This window comes from Anguilla anguilla, chromosome 2, assembly GCF_013347855.1.
Source record: "Anguilla anguilla isolate fAngAng1 chromosome 2, fAngAng1.pri, whole genome shotgun sequence".
NCBI classification, from domain to species: domain Eukaryota; kingdom Metazoa; phylum Chordata; class Actinopteri; order Anguilliformes; family Anguillidae; genus Anguilla; species Anguilla anguilla.
In genome coordinates this window covers 51,895,110-51,921,029 of record NC_049202.1, presented here as the reverse complement: position 1 = coordinate 51,921,029, position 25,920 = coordinate 51,895,110, and the positions used below count along the sequence as shown (strand labels likewise).

General features: G+C 38.8%; 1 protein-coding gene across 1 annotated transcript; it reads left to right on the top strand.

The window, feature by feature from the left end:
* Nucleotides 1-970: 970 nt before the first annotated feature.
* si:dkey-121b10.7 (heparan sulfate glucosamine 3-O-sulfotransferase 6) lies at nucleotides 971-25,556 on the top strand. Its single transcript, XM_035403062.1, has 2 exons — nucleotides 971-1,987; nucleotides 22,502-25,556. Exons 1-2 carry the CDS (start codon nucleotides 1,416-1,418, stop codon nucleotides 23,118-23,120), a joined length of 1,191 nt encoding a protein of 396 aa, XP_035258953.1. The 5' UTR covers nucleotides 971-1,415; the 3' UTR covers nucleotides 23,121-25,556.
* Nucleotides 25,557-25,920: the final 364 nt, after the last annotated feature.

The window sequence follows — 25,920 nt, the reverse complement described above, 5'->3', positions numbered from 1 at the left end:
ATTTGAAGTTGTAACAGGACACAATGTGATAAGGATTTAAAGGAGGGTTAATTTTTTTCAGATGGCGCTGTACGTATAGGATGCAGGTTCCTCCTGTTAAGAAACATTTCCTTTTTTATCCCTTATTCCCTAAGGATAAGATTCATTATTCACAAATCTGTTCTTCCGTGATCCAGTACACAGGTGATTGCAAATGCATTTCAGTAATACACGAGAATGTCTTATAACTCCCTTAGCTGGCAAATTATTATGGTTTCCTTTAGCTATGTTTGGTGTCAGTCATTTGCAATTGCGCTTTGCTTAGTTTTCTGTCCTCACAAGTAAAATCTAAAACAAGACTTTTACTATAAGTTAATTTAATGAAACATTCAAATACATATAGGCTATCGGGGTTTCAGGAAAACATGTTTTACGTAAGTGTCTGTAAAATACTGTCTTCTTGATGACGCTGGCCACGAGAGTTTCCGACAGATGACACCTGTCCGGCCCCATTTGGTGTTGTGTAAAAACGGAAGAAGCCTGTGTCCAGCCTGTGAGCCTGTCTTCCGATACAGCGTGTGTGCTGACGGACAGTTGGCAGAGAGAATTATGTCAGTCCTCTGAGAACAGTCCTACAGAACTGTGCCTTTCATCTATGTATGAGAATGATAGCTAATCACCGACTCCACAAAATAGACAACCATAATCAGGACATGCTCAATAAATTTTCTTCTTAGATATTGTAAGAATTCAGATACATTTTAATTATTTAATGCCCGTTGTTGTCTTATTTAATATATTTGGATGCACTGAAAGTGGACTAGCTTATGCAAATAAATGGTTATCAATGAAACGATAATATAACGTATTATTTTCTCCCTAACAGCTGACTTACGTTAGAATGCTTCTTTTTCCAGAATACGCCGGATGAACTAAAGGGGTGGGGAGTTTTAAAAAGGGCGTGGATAACAACCTTAGAAGGAAAGGAGTCTGCAAAACCTTGGCTGCCGGGAGAGGGACAGAACAGCGAAGAGGGATCACGCAACTGAGCAAAGCAAGTCTCTCTGGAATCACTGACATAAATAGTTATCACAAAAGCTCAAACTCAGTGAAACACGGGGCACTGGATTAATTGTCAATTGACATTACTGAACTGGAAATGCTCTTGCGAGTGGAAAATTGATGACATGCATTTATTTAGAATATGACAACTAAATGAAAACCATGCATGGCATATGCAGAAAGATTGCCTCGTATAACACATGGACTGGTTTACAACTGTTCAGCTTGTTAGACCTGACGTTCTATTGATCCAGATTGGTTCTTGGCATGCCTTCCCATTGAACTTTTCCGCTTAAAATAGGCGAAATACTTGAGGTAGTGTAATGAAGCATGATTACGTTTTGCCTCTTGCATATTGATCAGCATAGCGACTCATGGGATGTAGTATATGGAGGACTAGGCTCAACTTTGGACAACTGAAGGTGCAGTCCAAAGTGTCGGTATTTTTTACCATGATTATTATTTTCACTTATTTATTTTACTGTCTTACTGGATATTGCGACTCCCTTCCGAGACCAGTGTACGACCATAAAACTTTAACAAACACAAACAAATACGATGCACTGGACACCGTGCATAACGGATTCGGGTCTTTGGCGCCTTTACCTCAGCACCAACTTGGCGCACAGGGCCACTGGAACAGAACCTCGGCAGCCCCAGAACTTCCTGACTTGAGTGAGCTACACTCCATCCTGCAACAGATTGGACAAGTACATCAACAGATATCGAACGGCGAAAGGGCGAAAACAGAAGATGTCGACAACAGCATCTCTGTGTTCAACAACTTCGGGACCAAAAAATTCCCACAGGCTATCATCATAGGCGTGAAGAAAGGGGGTACGAGAGCGCTACTCGAGTTTCTTCGTATTCACCCTGACGTGAGAGCCGTCGGCGCTGAACCGCACTTCTTCGATAGGTTTTATGACAAGGGACTCGAGTGGTACAGGTAAGCTCCTTCCTTATATATTCAGAGATATATCTTAGAAGATAGCTGACGGACAGTTCATAGAGTGTTTGTGTTACACACCTGAGAAAAAAAGTTATCGGTGGTCATCTAAATGGAACAAGCCTACGATTTTTAAAAACACAAGATAGGTCTACTTCGAACTAGCTACATTGCCAATTAGACACGTAGCATATATTACTTGATCTACAGCCTTTGAGAAAGTGCATCTTTGAAAATAATCATGAATAATTATGTTTTCCTTGGAATAATGAATTTGAATTTGCATAAAACTTTGAAAATTGGCCAACATATTGTTAACCTTAATTTCGATAATTTCGTAACTTGATAGCCTTAAAACCTGCGACTATTAATTTGACACCAGTAGCCTAGTCTCAAAATTGCTTATTGTGCAGGCTAGTTATTCAATAGGCCTAATAAACTCGCACAAATCGTAGTAGCCTAGCCTAAATCATTAAAATGGGAACAGTAAAAAGAAAATTGACTGACTTATAACATGCAGTGAAACTTCAAATATATGGAGATGCGTATTAGTAAGCATTATTAGTAAGCCTCTATTTATATCACCGGGCATAATCAATAGATAGCCACTGACGTGTTCAATTCTTGCCATTCTGGAAACGTAGTTCAATAGTTCAAAAGTAATCATCTGCTTTAATTTCGAAGCATCCTCCCACGCGCACCTTTTTTCCAGAAGGGTATCCCAAAGTCTCCAAATAGCCTGAGGATATATTATGTTTTTATTAGTCTGTTTTATTCATCTGTTTAAATAATTTGTGAAATATATTTCGTAAAATGTCCATACGATTAAGACTTTCTTCATCCAGCTATCCAAAGGGAGTGTGCTCCGGCAAGATAAGCAACAACATTATTATTATTATTATTATTATTATTATTATTATTATTATTATTATTATTTTTGTTGTTGTTGTTGTTTTTGTTGTTGTTGTTATTTGTTTAGTTGTATTAGTAGTTGTACGAATAAAATGTGTACTGCAGTTGCTTGAAGTAGTTGCATACAACACTTAAATCTGTTAGACATGGTAACTGTTTTGGTGGGTCAACTGCTTGCAGCTAAAATGCCTTTCATTGCCTAAATCCAAAGACAATTCTGTTACTGAGATTAAGCATTAATTATGCATTCAAAGTATTTTCTGAATTGTGTTTTTTATTTCATTCATGATATTACGATAAATAATCAATCTTTAATTTATTCTGTCGAAGAGATCATTTAATCAATAAGGTAAATTCATGAATAGGCTATTGTGTAAACCGGTGTATCTGTTCAAATGGTGTATTGAGAGTTGTGTCTTAATGACAATGTTTTAGGAAACACATCAAATATTTTGGCTCATGTGAATTGATAGTCAAAAAAGGCCAATGTGTTCATTATCTGTAATATGGAATGTACATTGGGAGCCCTGCATGAATATAATCTTTGAGGATGGTTGATAGTAAGAAAGCAAAATTAAAATGTGTGCATGAGAGAGAGAGAGAGAGAGAGAGAGAGCAACCGCAAAGGGTGGTGTAATTGATTATTTCTCCTGAGCAGCTTTCTCTACCTTGTCAGTGCTTCACTCATTAATATCACTTGTCAATAAACACTGGGGATTAGAGCCACACTCATTGGCAGGGTATTCAGTCCCTTGCCAATAAAATGCTGTTTATTGACCTGACACTCACAGAGTTGAAGTGACTCAGTAATTCCCTGGGGTTTGCACTATGATTGATGTGTATCCACACTGCATCATGGGATTGCCTGAATGTAACTTGACACATGTGACGTGACACTATTCCTCAAAGAGACTGTATTAGTTCAGAGGTTGTCTATTATCACTTTTAGGGGTGGGGGGGCAAGTTTGGCTTAAACTGATACGAACACTAAATATTTTTTATTAAATTCAGCAAATTTAAAAATAGTTTAAGTGTGTTTCTCACACTTAGAGTAAGAGTGACAGACTATGGCAGTTAGCATCCATGATTAGATCCATAAAAATGTAGTTAACATGGTGTAAAAGTTTCCCTGCTTTCTAACCATACTTTGTTGTATTCATTGAGACAGAACAATAAATCAATGCACAGCTTGAACGATGAGTTGCACATGGCCAGGAAAATAAATCAAGCAGGAAAGGATGAAACTCCACTCCTAATAATCAAAAATGATATGTTCTTTTTATATATTTCATGACAGAGAACCAGAATGCTGGCACTCAGAATGCCTTGGCGGGGGACGATGGGGACAATGGGATAAACAGACTGCTCTTTTCTCCCCTTCATTAGCAAGTTGACAGTTGATGCGAGGACATGTCAGATCTCCCTACTCCTCCCTGCTCTCATCAGTCAGGCACATGTTAATGCATATGCCAAATTAGGTCCTGCAGTGAATGCATTATGTGATCATTTAGCAGGAACTTTTGTGACAAATTAGAAATTTCCCCGTGCATGTTGTCAGTGAGAGATTTTTAAAAATATTAATTGTGTAAAAGGCATCTTATTAATGAGAAATGTGAATTTACACTTTTAAGTCCATGTTCATGTCGACACAATGTTTGCATCATTCATTGGTTTGTACATGTATCTACTTGCTCTATAAGACAAGCTAAAATAATGCAACAAAGAGAAAACAAGCTGAAGAGTAGCTGTACTTATGGAAAAGGAACACTGTCTGCACTGTGAGTGGAAGACAACACAAACCAAGCGTGCATTAATTAAGAGCACTAGTTCCACATTTCAGATTGGGACACAGGCAGACTCTCTGGACTCTCTGAGATGTGCTCTTGCGATTGTTTTCTATCTCATGGCCTCCCACAGTCCAGCCCCTGGGCTTTTAACATCATGTATTTAATGCTTTGTTCCACCTCATAGGTTTTCACTTGTGCAGAAAAAAAACAGAATGGTTTTTGTAGTCCTTAGTCTGCTGACAGCTCCGTCAACACCAGAAGGATTTTGCATCCGTAATGACAGCCAGGTATCAGCTCTACTGGCTGGGAGTCATTGAAGGGGGTTAGAGATTATGACCCTGTCACACTTGACATGACATTACGCAGAGGACTGCTACATGCTTTGACATGGCTTTTATCTGAGCTCACACAATAGCAGGGGTTTAATGAGTATGGTGGTAAAAGGCCTGTTGGGAGAGGAGCTGGGGTCTCTACCCTCATTCACATGACTGCTCTCCTGTGTGCCGCGACGGAATTGTGGCAGCCATTAGAGGGATTGTAAGGGTAATCAAAGGAGGCAGGGAGCCAATGACATACTCTCAAGGGAAGGACCCTGCATGCGTACTTTGAAGGGAGGAGAAAACTACTGTGACAACTGCTAGTCAAGTATCTCATAGAGACATTGAGAAGAGACCGGCTTGTAATTTCAAAAATGAAAAATGTAGTCTTTGTGTATGTAACAGAATTAATGCGAATGGAAAAGATGAGCTGGGTAACGGTGAGCCAGCCTGTGAGTAAGGGTGGCTCACTGGCTCGCTGCTGTGAAGGCCTGACTATGAGCAGATATCTGGGAGATCTGAAAGAGTCTTTCATGAGGACGGTTCTGTCAGTTCTGAGAGAGCATAGCATGGCCAAAGCGAAAACGGGAACCAGAGAGGGAGAAACCACAAACATCATCAAAATTCACAGCTGTAATTTCATCTTTTATGTTTTCTTCTTCCTCTTTTGCTTTTTAGCAGCATCCAATTCGAAACATGCAAGCACATGGAAACGCTTTTCCCCTGATAATTTTAGTCCGCCGGCACTGCTTCTCTCTCCTTCACACTGGTCCCGTCTCCCTCCTCTCTCACACACGCTCTCTGTCAGTGCTTTAAAGGCAGGAGATTAAGTGTTTGCCTGGAAATGCCTGTGGCAGACCTGGCTTCCAGGAGGCGAGGCTGGGTACAAATTTGAAAATTGCTTTAGCAGCACTGTGCTGTAACAGGCCGGCTCGGAAAGAGCCGGGCCAGCTTGGCCTCCCGTGCGACCATGTAACCAGATAAAGATGCGGTCGAGCGAGCGATGGTAACTGTGGCCTTTCAGATCAATTACGTGTGTGTGGGAGCACATTCTTCATCTTATTATTGTCATTCATTGAAGTAAGCTTGGCAGATGCCGTCATACACCAAGTGGTTCCACTGAGTGGAAAAGACAAATACAGCATTTAAACATGTGGCACAAGCTGAAATCTGAAGTCTCAATGTTCACAGTCTGCAGTGTTTGAATTCAGTGATGTGTAACATCACTAAGGCAATGACAGTTTGGACAGTTTTGATATATATATATATGCATAGCCATGTCACAAATTTTATGTAAAATCTTTCAAATGGAGTTGTTCTGAATTCATTATAAACCCTAATATATGTTTGCATGCTACTGTCTGTTACATTCAAATGGTGTGTGCAGAATGTGTACTTCTAGGTGACCAGTCTGTCCTTTGGCCTAGGTCTTACTGCTGCTGCATAGTTAAATTACTCGCGTAGCACTTTTTCACTACACCATAAATTTGCTTTTGGGTATAATGTCCTTTCCAATATTGCTTCTTTAAATTAGGTTTGTCCCATTCATTGATTGCCTTATACCTTTCTTTATTAGGGTACTGCTGGAATAATGCCTACCTCTGAATTTCCAATACCGTCAACTAGATAGCACCATTAAACACTGACAGTTACTTCTGGCTCACCTATTGTATTTATATGTTCTATTAGTATATTGTTTGAGACTATGTGATGTCAGGAAATAATCTTAAATATTTTCTTTCTGTCTTTAGTGCTGTATTTACTGGATGATTCGGGCACAGCATGCAGGGGTCTAGGCAGGACTAAGAGCTAAGCCTTAAACAAAATGCACATACATTATAGACACTGGGAGCCCATTGCTCATTTGTGTCCATTTTTGCATTTTGCTATTCAAATCAAAGCTGCTCATGCAATCCACTCATTTCTTTCATCGTGCTGTTTTCCTATGGTTCTGCTGATACAGACAAGGATTTAATCCTCTTTGTGGAAGGAATATAGGAAAGGCTAATGTACTGTACATGTTCTAAACCCAAGATTGCCACCAGTTTATTTACACTAGTCATGATCATCACATTGCGTGTCCATCATACAAAAATGATATCAAGGCAGGTCAGCTGTTTTCACTGTACCTGCTCTTAGTGTGCTCTATGAAGAGAATGTGCTTTGTGCTTACTGTCAGGTTCAGAGGTTACTGCATTTACTGCTTTCTCCCTGTCACTGGATCTTTGGGTTAGAGGCTAGAAGGCTAGAAGGTATTAGTATCTCTTTTCATCATGCATGCTTTTAAAGAGAGGAATGAGCCTGCCTTAAGGCAAGGACCTTCTTTTCTTCCTCTATCCTGCACCTTCCATCACTAACAGCAGAGAGGAACAGTGAGAACAGCTTCTCAGCGATCCATCACACATAGTATTTTGAACCAGGGCAACAAGATATTAAGTGATGTCACACCTCAAATGTACAAAGTTTACTGTACACTTTAATTTACGTCCTTTTCAATGTACTCAAATAGAGCAGATGAAAGGTAAGCACTTGTCAGTGTGAATTCCTGCAAAACATTTCCCAAGGAGGATATAATATAATATAGAATTTACAAACAATTAACAGATTGTTTCAGAGCGTTCTGTACTATAATGGATACCCCTTATTTGTTGCCGCAACGAGAAACAATTGATGGTATTCTGAGATGATGAAGCAATAAATAATAGCACTCATGCAGGATAATCTTGCAGACTGTATCATGTTTTCCTGGTCATGCTGTACGTGCAATTTGAGGCCAAACAAAACTAAACGATTACAGAAGAAAACAAGCGCTGCATGCCAGATGTGTGGGTAGGGCTCCGCGTAAACAATGACAAAACTACGATCACAGATCTAGCAGGTGGATCTGATACCGCAATTACTGCCAGTTACAGATGAAGACTAAGAGCAGTGAAGCCCCGTGTGAGGCAGTTTTGTGAATGCGGGTAAGGGGTCCCCATAGGGGTGACCCCTTTCTTTTGTGCGGGTCATCCTGCCACTGAGAGACAATGATTTACAGAAACAACTGATCTTTGAAAAAGGATGACACAGCCTGAGAGGGTGTTCAAAAGCCAACAAACAGACACATTGCAAGCACATAACAAAACTTTTATTCAGTAAAAGTTACACAAAGGAAAATGACCCATGTTAAGTAGGGTGTTTTCACTGCACTGGTTTGCACAGCTTAAATTGTTGCCATCCACTTTTTTATGATTGCTAATTAATGTGCAAGTAGCTTGTTTGCATGCGTATGTGTCTGATATTTATGAGGGAAAGATCTGTAAAACAGTGGAATCATTGTGGGATTTAATTATGTTTTTCTGGATTAAAAAATGCCTGATCAAGCAAGTTACTTGCTTGGTTTTTATGGTGCACAACCTGGCTTTTTAATGAGTTGTTTTGTTTCGTCTTTATTTTTGTAGTCTTTTTCATTTTTTATGTAGCATTTTTGTTTTTGAGAGCTAACATTTCTGAATGAAAAGAGGAATAAGAAAAGTTGCCAAAGGGACCTATAACTGCCACCTCTTAAGTGGCATTTGGTGTGAGTTTGATTCTGCATCACCCTCTTAAATATGACCTCAATCCCTACAAAGCAAACACAGAACAGTTGGAAAAAGGGTGGGGGACAGAGAAGGACATTGTTCTGAGAAAGTCTTTCATGGTTGAAAACATGGAATTGATTGTCTTCAGAATAATCAGATCTTTATAACTTGAATAAACAAAGCTGTCATTGTCTGGCTAACTATTACAATGTCCAGGCAGAAGATTAGAGGGAAGGGACCATTAATTGATTTTAACACTTCTTATTTTCACTTTTCCAAGTTTCCACTCAAAAAAACATTGTAAATGTAGCTTTGACATTTTGAGACTTTTCTCCATTTCAGTATTTAACTAATACTGTTAACCTGAACCTACAGTTATGTCACCTCTTATTGTATCATTAGATATGAAATTGCTCTGTTACTATGAGGTTATGAGTTATTAAATGTTTTGAAATTAGGATGCTTAACTTTCATTTGTGTGCTAGTAGACGTTTATTTGTTGGAGAAAACCTTTTATTTTCTCCAACAAACTTTTGAAAATCAGATCCAATGTTATGACAATCAGATACAGATCTTGATGTCTCAAGATGTTTGAAGTAATAGCAAAGGCCTTCATTCTTCGTAGTGATGGACCCCAAATGCTGATCATTCCAGGAATGATGCCATTTAGCAGATACGTGCATACAAACAGGTTTAGGCAACAAGCAGTGTTGATGATAAGTCATCAGGGTCACAGTCATAATCTTCAATACATAATCATACAACATAAAGTTAGATTATAAGACTATAGAGTGAAAATGTTGAAGTTAGCTATTGGCCTCTTAGAGGAACAGAATTGACAAATTATTTTGTGCAGTACCATTGTTCTGAAGTTGCAACCAGACACTGTAGGGGGAAAAGGATATAAAACTATTTTTAGTCATTTGTCACTTTAAAAAGTGATTTAATATTGATGTGTCATGTTTCCATTTAAATGTGTAGTTTTAATACTGTTAAACTACCAGTTTACTATCTTTGGCAAACTGAAAGTAGGGTGGTGACCGTTACAACTCTTAGAATAAAGAGATTCTGCCTGGGTGCAAATTCTTAGTTTTTGTGTGTGAAAATCCAGTCAATACATTTCGGTAAAGGCAAATACTTAATAATGTTTAATGTACAATAGCTGCGGTGCTTATTGCAGCAACATTTCACAGAGAGGCTTTTGATAAGCATGCTGTTTTGTTTGTGTATCTAGCGTGAGCTAAGTATATCGTCTATATTTCCTTCATATGTCCTGTTCATGAAAAACAGATGTTGATTTATAGGCATCAATTAAGCTGGTAATTATTCTTACACTTTTTTAAGAGCAGATGAGCTGTTTTAAGGTTTTACTGATAGACGCCAGTTCACTGCCTCAGTCCAATAAGAATGTACATTGGACTTACATTAATGTTTTATAAGCCAAAGGCAGAACCAGCATGCAATTTAATGTGTTCCCTCTTGTATTCCGAGAAATTAAAGCAAATTGTTGCATGCAAGTTTAGTTTAATGGTAAAACCAGCCTCAACCATACACTGAACATATTATGCATCAGCGTTTAAAATGCCCACTTCTTCAGACCCACAGCAATGAAAGCCACAAGGAAGACTAAGCAAAAAAAGTCTTTTAAAAAAGCAAATGAGCCTACTTTCCAAGGTAATTATGCAATCATTGCCTGGATAAAAATTACTTCATTTGACCATTCAAGTTATTTGACCATAATTCCGTCCTTTAATAAGTACATATTATTCATACATAAGTATTTTACTGATGCATTACATGGTTCTGGACTGTCTTCATACATCTACAGAGGAAAATATTTGAAATACTGTTTAAAGTTTTTAGGAGTTTTGCCAGTTTAAGAAAAACTGCTTGGTAGAACCTCTCTTAAAGCATTTTTCCCAATGTTCCCCTGTGACAACATTACATATTACAACTCAGTTCGGAATATTTGTGTTTTAGAGTGGCAGCTATGATCCATGCTGGTAACAGTCAGTGCAAAAAATCCTGTGCATATAACTAGAAAGACATTTACAAAGTTATAACAATTATTGTTTCACCTACATGCTACATCATTTGATCAAATTATAAAAAATGAAGTAATTGTTCATTGACAGTAACCATGTCAAAAGAACACAACGGACAGTGGATGTGAATTGTCAAATATCAGACTTATAAGTCTGATATAGTCTTTGATATAGTCCAGGGGATGTATTGCATTGTCATTCAGAAAGAAAATGAACAGGATTAAGTAACATTTCAACATTGCATATTTGTTAAAATGTACAGATATTCAATGCAGTATGTATGAATGTATGAATTTAGCTAGCCAAATCTTAATTCCAGTGCTTTGATGTTAAATTATAATTTGAAACAGGGAATTTCTCTCTTCAGGAGTTTGTATACAACATTATTAAGAACTTTGCTTATGAAGCATAAATTCTGTTTCAGGAAGACTTCAGAAGTATGAAAAATAGCTGATTTCTCTTGAACTCTTAAAACTCTTACATATAATAATAATAATAATAATAATAAATTCACAATTCTAAATACTCAATGTATTGATGGTACAAATATTAAGGAGAGTAGTCTTATAGGTCCAACAAATACTCATTATACCATAACTCTTAAAATGACCTTCAAACTTCTTTCAGTATTACTGTGAAAATGCCTATGAAAATCAGCACTTGGAATAAACAGGCAAATACATACTGAAAGCTGAACATGGCCTGTTAAAAGGTTCACATTGGCTTTTCAATTTGCGAAAAGCCCTCATCCACAACCTCTGCCATCAATATTTTGACAGGTTATCAATTGTTTGACCTTTACTCCTTGATGTCAGACACCTTCTTCAATCAGAATTCAATTAAGAAAATAACATAAATCTTTAATTTAGCATGAGGGCTAGGGGAAATTGAATTTTGAATAGAGAAAAAAGACTATATAAAAGGCAGATCTTTTTCTTCCTGTACACGGTTTGCTACTCTTTTCACTGCACATAGGGTCCGCATTGGATAGTATTATGTATTCACCTGGATACTATTTTTACATTATTTTTGAACATCACATGACCACAACAGTGAAATGAATAGAAAGGGTATATGTTATTTATGAATGAACATTTCCCCCCTGCCTTCTTACTGACTGACCTGTGTATTCTCTGTTCATTAAAATAAATGAATACATTTTAAACAGATTGATCCACCGTGACTGACTATTGATTATGCAGAGAGATTAATTCCTCTCTGGCAGGTTCCTAACTTAAAACCACTCACTGATTGATCTGGTTTGTAGGGGACAACAGAAAGTCCAAAATAGCCAACCAGGTACCTTCAGTTAGAGACTTTGGCATCAGAAAGAAAAATAAATTACATATATTTTAACATAATAAGATATCATAACTTTTAAATGCAGGTTTTTAGAAAGTAAAAAGAAAGTGGTAGCTGTTTTAGTTTTAGTTGATATATTTGTGGCTGATAGCTGAAAGCTTGCTGTTAAAAAATTATGTTTCTGGTGGTATAAGTTATGATTGTGATTACAAGAAAAAAATTGCATGTGAGATTCAATTGAATGATACCTTTGGGCAAAACACGTAACCTGAATTCTCTTGTAAAATATTCAGCTGTACAATGAAACGATCTTTTCTTCTTCTTCTTCTTCTTCTTATTATTATTATTATTATTGACATAAAGGTGCCTAGTTACTGGCTTGCCCATTTGGTCTCTTTTGTCCTACCCTTTCATACTCATGAACTAGCTTTTGAGCTGCAGCCTTATCATTAATGATACATTTTTGGGGCTGTTGTCTCAGTGATGCTCTGTTGTTCCTGTCTACCATTGTTTGATGTCTGGCAGTACTCGGGGTGATGGGGGTGGGGGTGTGGGCTTTAAAATAGACTGCTGCCTGGGACTGGAGTAATTCACCTTTATTTGTTCCGGTCTCTGTTTTAAGTGTCATTTTGCCTTTTGGTAAGCCAGTTAGAGATAAAGTCATTTTATACTACAGTAAGCCTTGCGTCATCATTCTAGGCATGAAGTTGATGAAACACTATGTATGGCAAAGACTGCGAGGTGGTGTATGCATGCTTGTATTTATGTGGGTGTTTGCGTGTAAACATGCATACAAGTTCATCTGTGTTTACTCTGGAGTCCTGAGGCCTTTAAGTATACCCTTGACATGGGCTAGACAGTCATAAAAACAGCAGTTCCATGGTGTTAAGTAAATAACTTTTGTCATTTGTGGCAGTCCATATACTGATGCAAAGTCAGAGTGATAAACTGATAAAAGGAAAAAAGTGATTTTCTTTTAGATTTTCTAAAATGTATATTTTATTAGAACTTAAGGAATGACTTGACTGCACTGAAGAATACTCTTTCCCAGGCCATTGCTGTCTAGGAATCAACAGTTTTGAAGTAGAGAGGACTGAACAGCTGTACAAATTGTCCTCATGGGAGACATTTAAAAATCAGGGGTGAGGTTTATTTACAACTGTCTTTGAGCCAGCTTCCTTTCTGTCAGAAATGGCTCCTTGAGACACAGAACCGCTGTTAAATATCCTTCATGGAGATTTGACAGTGCGACAATATGGATTCAGACTGCGCGTATGAAAGTACAGGACTCCTGCACATCAAAAGGCTTCACATCCATTTTCTGGGTGTGGAGCTTTTTTTTGGGCAAAGCTGGGATCTTTCCAGCTCATTCTCTCCACAACGGTCCCTGTACGTCAGTTAAGGGCAGCCACCAGGGACAAGCAGAAACCGCAAGGAGTGAGATCTTTAACAGGCTGGGAAGTGGTTTTCTGTGCCGTCCAGTCACAAGTCATCTTAATGGTGTGGAGCTGGGTAGGTGCCAAGCGGCCCATGTTTGAAGGCCATATGGTGTAAATTATAATGTTCTGAGGTGCACGCTGGTTCATTTGAAAATGTTCATTAAACTGAGCAAAAACTTCAGACATGTCATTTTTCGCTCACTGCAGTAATAACACAGTTGGGGGAAATGCTATATAGTGTTAAGTGCCTGCGTAGCGCAGCTGGGATTGAATGACAAGGCTGCACAAAAATATCAGCTTCAGCCCCACTCTAAAGAGCTGTTATGGTTTAGCACTGTCTGTAATACTCAGAATAAAATGTAAGATTAGACTTTCAACATTTTATTATATGACTATGAAATTATTATTTGGTTTTATACATAAAAACATAGGGGTTGGGTTGTTTGCCTTTTGTTTGTATTTTTCCTTAGTCCTTTGCATGTATTGTATCTGTACTGGTAAGATCATGGCTAACAGTTTCTGCCATACAATGTGTGGTCTACTGACTGTAAAGAGAAATCAGAGTGTAGAAGTTTAAAGCTGGCTTTACCTAAAAATGGTCATCTGCTTCTTTAATGGCAATAAGAAACTACTGAAATGAAAGACTAGCTGGAAATCTTGTGTTCTTTCTGCATGTCCATTCCCTCATTATGTTCATTTTTTTGTAACAATGTTGACTTTAGCTAATGGCTAATTACTTTTTTTTAAATGCATTTTTATAGTTAGGACAATGCTGCTTTGCATCTCTCTATTTGCATTTAACAGAAGTTAAATAAGCTGGTTTGCACCTTGGCATTATTTCAGCACGCCTTAGTAGGGTATAATTTGCATTGGTTCCTTTGAAGGTTCATAATTAATACTGGCTGCTTCTCTTTAGAAGTTAAAGTGCATTTCAATGTATCATTGCAGTAATCTCACATACAGTACAGTAACTGGTTATTTAAGCACAAGTACTGTTCTGCCTTCCTCTCTTTCCCAAAACTTTTTTGTGCCGTAAAGTGTCCAGTGGAAATGTAAAGCTTTGGAATGTTTTAATTATGAAATGTGTTGAAACAAACAGTGATTTAAAAACATATTTCTGCACCTTTAATTTCCTCACCTGAAAGTACAAGATGGGCATCTTGTACTTTCAGGTGAGGAAATTAAAGGTGCAGAAATATGTTTTTAAATCACCTTTCTAATTGCAGTAAAACTTAGAAGCGGTTATATTGTTATCCCCAAAGCTGAGTGTTGTAGTTTCAGTGAGTGCATGGTAGTAGCAGGAAATGAATATAGTAGAAAAAGTCTGAGTTTTAATTGATGGGGAAGTTGCCCACAGCAATATAACCTTCAGTTTCCTCCTCTTGTCTGTTCATCATTGGGTGTGGGCAGTTGTGTCCCGGCACAAAGAGATAAACTCACAAAATCTCAGAGACTTCTGAAGCAGGGGTTACATTAGAGAGACACAGATTTTCCCATCTGATACAGGGAAACAATTTGAGTAAACCACAGACATAGCCCTCCCCCTCCTCCTTCCTCTCCCCTCTCTCAATCTCAGAAAAGTACCTCCTCAAGCAAACAGGCCCGAATGATCACATTGACTTTGAGTGGATCTTAGACCTAGTGATGCCTCATGTTATTATTTTTGGCAGTCTCAAAAAACTTAGCTTAGTGAGGACAGCAATAGATGAATATGACACACAGTTGCAGTTCCATTTGGGAGAGCACATGCCATATCTCTGAGGCATCCTCCCACACCCCTGTTGTCTCTGGCTGCTGGACTTGGTTGTTACTGCTCTTTTATTGGGCTGCTTGTTGCTTACAGCTGCCTTTTAATTGCAACCCACAAACTTATGAAGCTCTCATTTGCCCTAAATAATGACAAGGCCGTTTCTCACCAGAGCACTTAATCACACACAGACCATCTCTCAGAGTCTACAAATGCACTCAACCGCCTGTATATTTATATGTCATATTTTTCTCTCGGGCTGATGAGACTGAAGCCTTACTGAGGTGGAGAGCGCTGTGTGCTCTGACAGTGGGAACACTGAGCTTGGCTCTGTGGCTACATGTGGAAGCACATAGCAGTAAGAATAGTTTTAGTGTTTTAAGGAACCTTAGAAAACATTTCCTCTTAACCTATCCAGTAAAGTTTTCCCCCTCATACACATACATGCTTAGATTTCTTTTGACCATAATTACAGGACATTGGCGTGAATTCAGTCAAAATGTGAACTTAACGTTGATTCACAAGTGAGTGCATGTGCTACGTTTTTTTATTTATTTTGTGGACAAAAAAAATCTTGAAACAATATCTGTAGAAAAATTATAAATAAAATTATGAACTAATTACCTCCCAAACAATGAAGAGAACCAACGCTTACATTTAATTGTGAGTGTAAAAACAATGTTCTTGACATTAAATACCAGGTTCTGTGGCAATATAAATGTTATATATGTTATATATTTATACTGACTTATCATTTAATGATTATGTTAATCACATTGCATTCCATTATATTAAATGTATTGCTATTAATAAATTAAGCATGCATTCACCCTTTTAATCATGAGATTTGCATGATGTGCTGCTCATGTCAATGGATAAAGCATTGTCACATGTGGTGGAATAATGATTTGGGAATAAAGGAAGGTGTCTCACAAATAATGACCTCTCCAGATGCTGCATACATTTTACAATAAAGGTGTGAGACACAATAGCTCTTTTTTTAAATGTAAACATGCCTACAGTCCTCATGCACTGATACAATGAGATTTTCAGATTAAATCTATTTGAATCATACAGGACTGATCTCTGGTGGAAAACAAAGCAATTTATTTCTCAAAGACAATGAACATTTATATTTTCACAAAGGCGGTAGCTTTCATAAAATATAGGATATGCCTGCATTTTCACACCAGTCATCAAAGAGGTTAATAAGCGATAGTATTATAAATAGCACAGTATTCTGGAACAGCCTACATACCATTCAATACACACTGGTGACATTTTGCTGTCATACCAGAAAGCAAACATTCATGGAGTTATAACTGCAGAAATAAAAGGTGCTACTAATTGTTCATCTGCTCCCTTTTTCTCCCATTCAGTCCCCTTCAATGACATATGTGGCTTCAAATGCAGCCCTGCATATTATTGACTACCTGAGACTGTTGGAAAGGTCAGCTCAGTTGTCTCAGTTTCTTAGCCTTGTTATTCCTATCTTTCAGTGTCTTAATATGGAGGCCAAAAGGTCTCTAATTTTCTGTGAAGAGAATTTTCTTTGTCTTATGGTATTTTATGAACCCTTCCCATAATTCAGTTGGTGCTGTGTACTGCATGCAGTATGACTCCTGCTCTCCTTAATTTTATTGCATGTTTTGACTGTCCAGCATGTTTCTGTGCAACATCTAAGTTTCCAAACCAGCATGATAATTTACAGGGTGCTCACTGAAAAATGTCTTCACAGTATATAAAGCGCTCCAAGCTTTGTGCGTGCAGTGGGACTGACTGCTGAAGAAAATATACAAATACACACAGTTACATGGTGGTCTGTAGCTCATTCAGTTAATCATTAATGTCTCATTGTGACCTTGAGGGGGAAAAGGCCTGTAATCCTCTAACAGTCGGGTCTGGTCTGGCTTGGTCCGGAGACTTGCATAACAAAAAGTCAACAGCAATTTCAAAAAAAGTTCTGGCTGAGCTTTGAAACCAGGGACAGGACTTCCTATCCCAGCAAACACGTCTCTCTGCTCTGAGCCTTATTGCTGCCAGATGTTGGAGCATCCTGTGCCATTGGTAGCTCGGTAGAAGGCTGACCCTGCCTCAGTCGGGGGGAGCATCAGGGTGTGTTCCTGAGAGAGGGAAGCCATTTATAAATCAAAACTTCTGCCCATTATTTACACTCATGGGCCGCTGGGCTGCACCCTGCCGTGGGGAAATAAGTCTTGCGTTCAGTGGACAAACACCGATGAAAGCCCCTGGCCGAGCTCTCAGTGTGTGCTGTTGCATTTAGCTCTCCAATGGACTGGAGTTAATGACCTCTCTGTTTGCCCTACCTGCTCAAGTGCTCCCGCTGTACACATGACGCTCACTAATATGCAGACCTCACCGGCAGAACCCATATGTGTGCGCTGGTTATTGTGTGCCCATTTATCTTAGGAAGATGCAATTTCATTTTTATATGTAAGGGCACCCCAGGTTTTCCTTTTTACTTATATCTTCCATGGTTCCCTCATGCAAGGAACTTGTGCTTGATTATCTGTGCTTGTGCTTCATTCAGTTGAGTATTTTGAATAAATCCGTAGAACACACTAAGAAGAGCACAGATATGTTATGAGAGGATGACTGTACTCTTCTGAAGAGTGTCAAAGTTTTCAGTGCCTAAATTCCAATGAAAAGGTGAATCCCCTTGTAAATTACATCCTTTGTGCCTTGTTCACATGTAATGATTTACAACGTAAATGAGTGGCTTTTTCTAGGGAAAACAATTAATTTTGAGTACCAGACCTTGCCTTGAGCTCATCTCACAGAAGTGAGAGTGAATGTTAGGTAGACAGGGTCCATAAAGCCGTCAACCCTTAGACCTGGGCAGCCGACAGAGGCTCATAACTGCACACACACGCAGGACACACATGTTGACCTTATTACCTCTGCCATGGACATGACCTAGAGCACAGATACAGAGCTTCAGTCATGACTAGATAACAGGAAATTTATAAGTTAAGAGCAGTGAAGAATTATCAGTATAACTCTACCAAGAGCAGTATGTAATTGTTTTTGTAGCTACGTATGCAAGTAATTGTTTTTGGTTTGTTAGTATTTCAGCAACTACACGCTTGTCACAGATTTGGATATGTAATTCTGTTTGGATTGGCAGTTTTGACTACATGCCCATCAAAATGTCCTTACAGTGGCATTGCTTAAGATATCTTGGAAAATGCAGGGGCGTGTGGAGAATAAATATCTGACAGAGATAATTGGAGGAAAGGAAAGTGCCTCAGCATTCAAGAAACTGGCACCAGTGTAACTGAAGAGAGGAAGCGTACTGGAGACAGTGAGGAAGAGTGGGCAGAGAAAGCAGGGAAAAAACCGCATCATTAACTATTGATAGACACGGCGGAGCTGCATAAACTCATTTACAGAAATGATGCCTGCCCCCTTAGAGGTAACACAAGCTCAGATGGGTGTAAGTGACAGAGACAGAAAGGCTCCCCGAACTTAATTTCCATTACCCACCCCCACCCACCTCCCCCCATCATGCCCCCCCCCCCCAAACCACAGAGACCAACATATTGATCTTCATTTCTGAACCAGGTGACAAAGAGCCTTTCACAGAACGGAAACGGACATTGCACAGTAAAAGGGTGACATTTTAAGATCTTAGAATATCCAGACTTGAAAAAAATAAGAATCTGCTGTGTTTGCGCTAATATCAAACATATGCATATTACCAAGGCCTGTATCTGTAAATAAAATAATGTGTCATCACTTAGCGATGTCTTCATATTAGTCATGAATACATAGGCTACCAAATTGTTAAATAACAAGAGCGTGAAAGGTGGCGAGATTTTACACTAAATTATAAGCAGGTAGACTGGAGTAGAGCATGGGAACCTGGGCCCTATTAAAAAGCGAATGCGCGTTGGGCCACCCACACATCCCTCCCCAGCCTGTAAACAGCATGCTGATAGCCGTCTGTGTGGTGATAAATGCTACAGCATGCGACGGGTCAACCGTCGGGCCACAGCTGCCGAGAGAGCGGCGCAAGGTGTGATTAAAACAAACAGCAGGACAGGGGCCCCTCAGAACCTGTGTAAAAATTTAAAACACCACGTCTGCTGATAATGATAAATTACAAACCGATAAGCTACAAAAGAACACCAGGCTCTGCCCGATCGGCATGCTGCTGCTTTGAATTAGCTTGGGCACAGTTTGAGGTGCAGAAACGCTACTTTTTTATTGGACAGGAGAGCTTATCAGGCTGCACTCCCTGTTCCAGTGATGACTGGCTGGCCTTTACCAGTGTGTGGCCTCCTTCTCAGCTTTGTGTATTATCCAAGCTATTCTGTGATTACAGGCCAGCACTCTAAAATGTAAACATTGTGTCAACGTGCGAGGCCTGCCCAGCATGGCTTCCATTAGCTTGATTGCTTTGAATTAAACATGCACTTAGTTCTGTACATATACTTAGCCCAGCCGTGTTACCTTTTGCACTACTGCTGATTATTATCAAAAAGAAAGACCATCACGCTCATATTTAACTCTCTAACACAACCTTAAATTATGGAGGAATGAAAAGATGAAATAATTTGGGACATCCACATTGTGGCAGACCATAGAGGTCATCAGTGGGAATTCTTGAGACATGTGGGTCTGGGTTAGAGTGCACATCCTGGGGTTAAATCACAGAAACAGTAATATTCTCTGTTTACCCTGTGCATTTTCAATCAGGCATGTTTGCTTCCTCACAGGTGTGGGTTGTTCTCAAATGACAGGATGGGTGAAACATTTTCCCCCAGAACTGACCACTGTGCTGCCTTGTCAATCTCAGTAATACTCACCCATTCAGTGACAACCACCCACCTATCCCACCTCAAATCTAATGGCTAAATCCCGCCGAGGGCTCCTCCCACATTTTCAACATTGGAAATCATGACTTGCCTGGCCTACTCATGCATTGAATAAGAAAGTTTGCCATATTACACTCATGTTTTTCATTCTGTGGCTATTGTAAATATTCAGCCATAAACATTCTTCATCTTGGGGCTAAACAAGGCAGGAGTGGTTAATCCATATGCATGTATTATTTTATACAGCAATAGTAAGAGGACTGTAGGTTGGCTTTCCAACTAGGATTTGCTTTTGTGCCTGTCCATTGACAGATATGTTTAGCCACTTCAAATCTTAAGACTTATGTTGTACTTTACTTGTTTTTTTGCCAACCAGAGATTGAAGAGCAAGATTCAAAATATTTTATGTGTAAACAACATACTATGTGCTATAGAAGTCATTTTAAGATTTACAGATGGATTTTGATAATTGCAATACGTATTTCTTAAACAGACTGTTACAAATGATAATTGTTCATTTAGCTGTTTTTACTTAGACATAATTTCTTGTTTTTAGCAAAACAGTTCGCTTTCCTTTTTTCCATTAAGTTTCCCAAGCCAAGGAGTTCATTTAAGAAAATCTGCAAATGTTTTCCAGCTGTAATAAAGTATTTCAGAGGGAACACTGCTTAGTAGGTCTAGACCACATGTCCTCTACGATTTAAAAAACAAATAGCCAAAAATGTACCATAATGACTGCTTCAAGCGACACAATTTAATGTTCATTAAAATTAGTCAATCTTTTAATGTAAAAACCTAAGAACAAAATCCATGCCTCATCTCTCTCAATATGTTAAAGCTCAAAAATTGCATCCAGCTTTGAAGATGTCATTTTTAAAGTTGCTTCTGCATTTAAGAATAAAACCATGCATGCATATTTTGGTTTGACTCATAAAATCTCAATTACATTATCAGAATCAATTAAGCTATGATGATAAATATGGGGGTTGGTAGATGGTATTTTCCCACACTGTACTTTCACATCACATTTTTTGTTTGTCATTTTTATTAAAATTTACTACACTATGGCAAGAACATCATTGCAAGCTACAGAAAACACATATGAACCATCTGCTGTACTAGAGAATGTGAGTGTAGTCTAAGAATACACCCTTTGAAACCCTGATCATGTGAGACAAGTGCCAAGACTGTTGCAAAACAAGAAGAAACTCATAACAGTAGCGCGATGCATGTCCTTCTTATGAAAACTATCACCCCTGTATGTTTTCAAGATGGTCAATAAAAGAGGCTTCATGGAGATGGGAAGAGGATTCACTGAAGAGAAGCACGGCCAAATCTTACATCCATGCTTTTTGATTAGGGCTTATGGGTCTAGGGAAAAAACCATGCCTCTGACAAGCATGAAAACGCAGAGGTTGTCTCTAGGAAATTACTGTTAAGTGTTTCTTTGGGGCTTGTGGCTTTTTTGAGTAACCTCTCATTCACTTGGCATTCCATCACACATGTATTTCACAAGGCTAAGATTTAATGTAATAAATATTTAATATTAATGTAATCACAAGATGTTAACTTAATAATAAGGTAGAAACCAAAGACCTTCACATCTGAATTAGAGTCAAGGGGGGTGTAGTCTGCACTCTGTAATAATGAAACATAAAGTAATATCTCAGTAATATGTAACATATGGTAACAGCCTTGCTCATATTGTAAGTCCACAGGCACCAAAGCTAATTCGACATGTCCCAGTATGTGGCGGTGTGTTGTTTGTTTGATCAAACTGAGTAGTTATTTTTAGTGTCATTATAGATTTTTGTCAATTCATCACAACGTATCATGTCTATATGTAACTGCAAGGCTAAGAGTATAATATGTCTACAAATGTAGTCAAACATAGTCTTAAGATATGAAAAAAAACATTTATAATTTGACCAAAAAAAGGAAATGAAATTGATTCAATTTTCCCCTATGAATTGTGATATTATTGCCAGCTGTGTCATTTCAAAATGATAACTGAAGGGCTGCTGTGTAGCTTCATGTGTAGCTTCAAGATCTCGGATCAAATCTGACCCGTGCAAATGCTGATTGTGGCCGCCTGCCCCACAGGGGTGATGCACAATTGGTTTCATGTCACCGAAGGGATATATGGGAGGGATTCAGTAGCTGATGATAGCAGTGTTCATTGCTCAAGCAACCTCTGTTTGCCATCCAGGCCTCCGTGGCTTTCTCTCTGCGCACACGTATGATTGGGTCTGCTCCGCACCCCACTCTGCATGTGCGTGGTCTGTGGCTGCAGTGTGAAAAGAAGCATCTGGCTGACACTGCGTGGTTCAGAAGAGAACTGCAAGTTGTCTTCACTCGTCTGAGCTGGCTGACAGGGGGGCATATAAGAGCTTTCTTGTACACAGTTCACAAATTGGACATTTCAAATTGGGATGGGATTGCAGCGGGCAAATTTATATATTAGAATATATGTATCTGAATATTGACTAGAGGCAGGAAAAATGTGAGACTAGTTTTAGTCTGATCGTCTTATTCTGACATATGCTCTCCTGTCTCTGTATTAGAAACCTGATGCCTCGTACATTGGATGGCCAGATCACCATGGAGAAGACGCCCAGCTACTTTGTGACCAAGGAGGCTCCACACCGTGTGTTCGCCATGAGCCGTCACACCAAACTCATTGTGGTGGTTCGGGACCCTGTGACTAGGGCCGTGTCCGACTACACCCAGACCCTGTCCAAAAACCCAGGGTTGCCCTCCTTCCAGAACCTGGTCTTCAAGAACTCAAGCAGGGGGCTCATAGACACCTCCTGGAGTGCTGTTCGCATCGGGATCTACGCCAAGCACCTGGAGAACTGGCTGCAGTACTTCCCCCTCTCGGGCCTCCTGTTTGTCAGTGGGGAACGGCTGGTCACCGACCCGGCGGGAGAGATGGGCCGAGTGCAGGACTTCCTGGGCCTGAAGCGCGTCGTCACCGACAAGCACTTCTACTTCAATCAGACTAAGGGCTTTCCCTGCCTCAAGAAGCCGGAGGGCAGCAGCCGCCCACGCTGCCTGGGGAAATCTAAGGGCCGCGCCCACCCCCACATCCCGCCTGAAGTGCTGCTTCGGCTCAGGGACTTCTACAGACCTTTCAACCTTAAGTTCTACCAAATGACTGGCCACAACTTTGGCTGGGACTGAGCACATAGGCCTGGTGTTCTGAAAAGTTGTTGAGGGGCCAATGGAATTTCTTTTCTGTTCTTATTTGATTTTTAGAGGATTTGACTACGCTGCGCAAAATGACATTAGGATTAAAGAGTACATATTGTACACATGTGGTTGGTGATGGCAAAATAATTCCATCTTCCTGACATTTTGTTCTGAAAGGCATACATTATATGAATGTGTTTGCATTCTTTTCAACTTTTTTCTTTCAAATTATACATTTGTTTCATTTTGAATCAAAACTTATTTTGGCTTGTTCTGTAGCGATCCTCCAGTATTGCGCATGTTAGGCATTAATAAGCCTGTCTGTACTAAACAAGATAACAGTATCTTAAGGGAAGCATTATCAATTTCTTTAAAAAGGTCATGAGTGAAAAGCACAAAGATTTGTAATCTTGGGTCAAATATTTCACAAGTGGTACTCACTGTGACCTTTGACATCGTGAGCTTAAAATACTTGAGCACTTGTGTTATGAAACAGATAAGCCATGGTTGATGTTAATAGCTTAAAGGCAGATAATCTCATGTCCATTTTAAAAGGACGGCATCCTTATCTTCCATCTATTTCAGAAACTTGCATACCTGCATTTTTTATTTATACTGGCTTTTGGGGTAGTAAATAGGTGCATCTGAGCATTCTGTTTTGTACTTTTGATTGGTGGCAACATTCAAATCTCTGATGTGACAATGCTGGTTGTGGTTGAGTTGAGTTTCTCCCCTTCGTTATTTTTTTAAATGGCATTCAGAATGAAAAAAATTCTTTGCACAGTTTGTTCTCCTTGTACAAAATTAAATGGATTGTTTTTATTACACAGGGACTTTCTTTTTAACTATTTTACTCACAGTCATCTATATGCGTGCATCATTATCATTCTTAGCTACTTCAGTGTAGCTCTTCAGGATCAGAATTAAGAAAGCACAGATAGAATACATTCCCTTTTTTGAGTCTCATAAACCAGAAAGATTAATAGAAACACTCTGGCTACTTTTCATATACCAGATAAGAAGCACTTACAGTAAGACTACAGCCACTTGTAATTAAAGCGATTTCTGTGTGCATTGGTTGTGTGAAGGCTACAAACAGACATAAACTGCCACATGCTCTACTTGACTGCCATGAATCTGCCATCGCTGTAGATCAGGGGTTTTCAGTATTTTCTGATCCCAGGTCCCCCACCCACGCCCCAGAGTCATCCAGGGGACCCCATTATAAGTTAAAAAGGGCTATATTTAAATAAAAAAAGGTTTTATATTTTAAAATATTTCCCCAAATCTATATATAGTCATTGCATATGAAGTCTGGCCAGAGACCCTACAGGACTTTAAAGGACACCCAGGGGTCTGCAGACCCCCTGTTAAAAACCCTGGGTCTAGATTATAATATTGAACCATATATTCAGAATGGGGGTTCTTTCATGAGGGTTTTACTTCTGGCATGTTTTGTGTTGTCAATGCATTCATTATATACTAAGATTACTGTTTAATAAACTACCACCAGGCCCACCAGGTAACACAGTTAATGCTGATATAGTATACTGTCGAACAGGGGTGCACAACTCTGGTCCTGGGGGGGCAGTCAGTTTTAGTTTTCTGACAGCTCTCCAGACTACGCTGGTTCACTCCTGTACTTGAGCACAGTAAAGACTTTACGATACACTTGCAGCTGTGGCTGTAGCTGGTGCTACATACAAATGTCAAACCAAGATATGATTGAGCTAACTAAGAAATTATGAACAAAAGTTGGCACAAAATCCTCAACTGAATTTGCCTTTGTTGTGCACCACTGCTGTAGAATTGCATTACATGAAAACCCTCTTTTCATCCCTTTGTCCAAAAAACCTCTATCAGCTACTTTATGTAAAAGTGAGAAACATGATTTATTTATTTATTTTTGTTTAGTATAAAAGTCTTTAGGTATTAAAATAATATTTAAGAAGTGTTGCAACAGTGGCTTGAGAGACATTTTATAAAGAAAACCCTTCCTTCTTTATAGATGTTGCTGTTGCTTTATTTAAAATCCTATTCATTTGCATTTCGCACATTTCATTGTTTATGTACATTTATGAACAGTTATCAGTTGCTGGTTTTCTCTGATTTCCTTTAGGTTTTTCTTACTGTAAAATTCATTGGGATGAATGCTGGATTTCTGCTGGAGTTTGCCTTACTCTCTTGGTACAATGTAACTCTATAAAAAACATAAGGTATATGCAATACTCACTGTAAATCACCACATGTAATTTATACTGTAAATGTCATGATATTGGGGATTATGGTCTTATATACTGGACATATGGCAAAAGTTTATTTAATACTTATTTTTTCTAATACAAAACTAATACTATTCTTTCTCTGTACAAAAATGTATTGCTAATTTAAATATTAAACAATGCTGTTCTCTTAGGTGGGATGTTACATTAATCTTCTGTGTGCATTTTTAATGTTTTCAAGTCTTAGCTGACTTATTTTAAATGTGTGCCTTCTCTGACTCATGGAAGATGCCTGTGCCTTCATGAGTGTTTCACTGTGGTTTTGCGGTATTTTTTGTCTGCTCCTAACACCTGTTATACCAAAAAAAGACAACAATTAAATATAATATGCACAGAAGGATAGCTTCTTCTGCAGTAAAGCATTGTTCACTCACTATTAACATGTGAACATCTCGCAAATTGTGGGTTCTGGAACCACCAAGCAAAATGCATTTGCATAAAATTAATGGGTAAATGTTCACATTACCCATTGTAAACAAGCCAGGAATCCTCTTTAAATGGAGCACTCC

Coding starts and splice junctions, on each gene's coding strand:
- si:dkey-121b10.7 (XM_035403062.1), top strand. CDS start 1,416: ATGGGATGTAGTATATGGAGGACTAGGCTCAACTTTGGACAACTGAAG. Junction 1,988..22,501: donor AAGGGACTCGAGTGGTACAG/GTAAGCTCCTTC, acceptor TCTCTGTATTAG/AAACCTGATGCCTCGTACAT.